Source organism: Myotis davidii, unplaced genomic scaffold (assembly GCF_000327345.1).
Source record: "Myotis davidii unplaced genomic scaffold, ASM32734v1 scaffold496, whole genome shotgun sequence".
NCBI classification, from domain to species: Eukaryota; Metazoa; Chordata; class Mammalia; order Chiroptera; family Vespertilionidae; genus Myotis; species Myotis davidii.
In genome coordinates this window covers 5,733,468-5,735,518 of record NW_006289398.1, presented here as the reverse complement: position 1 = coordinate 5,735,518, position 2,051 = coordinate 5,733,468, and the positions used below count along the sequence as shown (strand labels likewise).

Genomic DNA, 2,051 nt, shown 5'->3' with positions numbered 1-2,051 from the left:
GCGCGGGGAGCGGCTCCGGACGCGCTGAGCCTCCGGGGAAGGCGGATGGCGGTCTTCCCGGCGAGCCTGGGATTTTAATGCTCAAGTTGCACTTTCCACGCCTTCCCTTCCCTTCCCTTCCTGGGGGTGAGGGCGCTGGGGCAGGAGAGGAAACGTGTGCACTTTCTAAAGCTGCGTGCAGCCGCCACGCTCCACCTTCTCCCTTCGCGTAAATCCAGTTTCAAAACTTACCTAAAACGAAAAGGAATCCTCAAAAGTGCTGACCTGGCCCCGAAGCTGCAAAGTAGGTTTTGCTCTCGCCTGGCCCGGCCTTGGACGCTGCACTGCACGCCGCCGGGGCCCGAGGTCAGAGCAGGTCCCCGGAGGGAGGGACCCCAGGACCCAGGATCCCAGAGCCCAGCACCCAGGGTCCCAGCACTCAGGGTCCCGGAACCCGGAGCCCAGGGCCCCAGCACCCAGGACCCAGGGCCCCAGCACCCAGGATCCCAGAGACCCGGGTGGGCGGCCTCAGCCAGGCTGCTCTGCGGCTGCTCTGCGTGGTGAGGGCTCTAGGGTGGGGGTTGGGTCACTGGGACTCAGGCGGGACATCGCTGTCACTGCTGAGTCCAGGTGTGGGAAGTGGGGAAACGGACCCACTGGGACCCGGGTTTGACAGCCGCAGAACTGATCAAGTAAACCCTAAGGAACTAACTTTCGCCGGGCTGGGGTGGCTTGAGTTGGAATTGCCTCTTAAAACCCCTCTTAAAACCCGGCGAACAGAACACCCAGCCGGCTTCTCCTATGAGTTAGGAAAGGGAGGAGGCGGAGCAGTCCTGTGCACACATCCCTCACCATCTCCTTTCCTGGCTACTGCCAGTGGCATTGAGGGGAAGCTTGCCACCTGAGCCTGGGAGACCTGGATGAAAAGGAGGGATTGCCTTGGGCACAAATCTTAATACACGAGTCCCAGTGACCTTCCTCAGAGCTTTTCTTTCTTACTCAGTGACCCTGCAAGAGTCCTTTGCACACAGTAGGCACTCGTATCTGGATGCCAGAATGGCAAGCTGAGAGGATCAAATTCACCTGAGGCAGCTCTATGAACATTATCACCGGTAATGCGATCAGGCCCTGGTATTCTCTCAGCTATCGTTCATTTAATGTCACAATTTAGTCTAAAAAGCAATTCCTCTTACTTTAAAACTGCCGTGATCCTGCAGCAGTCTATGGTACTTTCATTCTTTACTGAAGTCAGCAACATCATGAGGACACGAGGAAAAGAGCATGATTTAGCTCTGTTGCTTTAAATTCTAATTTTATAGTAATTTATTGGTTCTTTGAAAATAGAAACCTTTATATCAGTAACTTTATATCTATTTTTTTCTATAATATTTTATTTCTGTTAATCCCTCCAGAAGAAAAAAAGTTAGTGGTGTTATTACCGCCAACAGTTTTCAATTTGTTGCTGTTGACATACTTCTAGTGTCTCCAAAAAAAAAAAAAAAAAAAAAAAAGAAAAAGAAAGTCTTGAGCTAGAAGTCAAGCTTCCTGGGTTGAAATTCTTACCCTGCCAGTTGTTTCCCTGTAACTCTAGGGCAGTACTCAGTCTCTTTGAAACTCAGTTTCTTTTCCTTAAAAGTTGAGGGAACTGAATTCAATACCTAACAACTGTTTTAATTGTAAACAGTAGCTGCAACAGTATTTGAAACATTAAAACAATACCCATGATCTCACCCTAACGGGTTTACTTTCAGTTCTGCATTTGACCTTTTTAGTTGGATTCGTGCTATGGCTCACGTTAGCTGTAAAACATTGGTACTGAGTTTAATACGTGCACACCCAGAGTCAGCAGACCTGAGTTCTGGTCTTTTCGAGTTAGATTCTAGCAACTTGAGATAAATTCTCCTAACCTCTACCAACCAGAAGTTTTTCATTCGGAATTGTAAATAAGGTTATTGGTCCTGCCTTCCTCACTTGACGTCTTTATGGGGTCCTGATGAGAGATGCTACTTGGTGAACGGCAGTGCTCTGTAAACACGGAAGGTGCTAGACCGAGCGCCGGCTTGAAGCTGGAT

The 2,051-nt window shown here is 49.5% G+C and overlaps 1 protein-coding gene across 1 annotated transcript in view; it reads right to left on the bottom strand.

Annotated features, from left to right (window-relative positions):
• The window catches only part of PELO (pelota homolog (Drosophila)), a 6,277-nt gene extending 4,575 nt beyond the window's left edge, over nucleotides 1–1,702 (bottom strand). Inside the window, 2 exon segments of the mRNA XM_015562607.1 lie at nucleotides 954–973; nucleotides 1,699–1,702. Of these exon segments, the coding sequence (XP_015418093.1) occupies nucleotides 954–973; nucleotides 1,699–1,702 (24 nt within the window).
• Nucleotides 1,703–2,051: the final 349 nt, after the last annotated feature.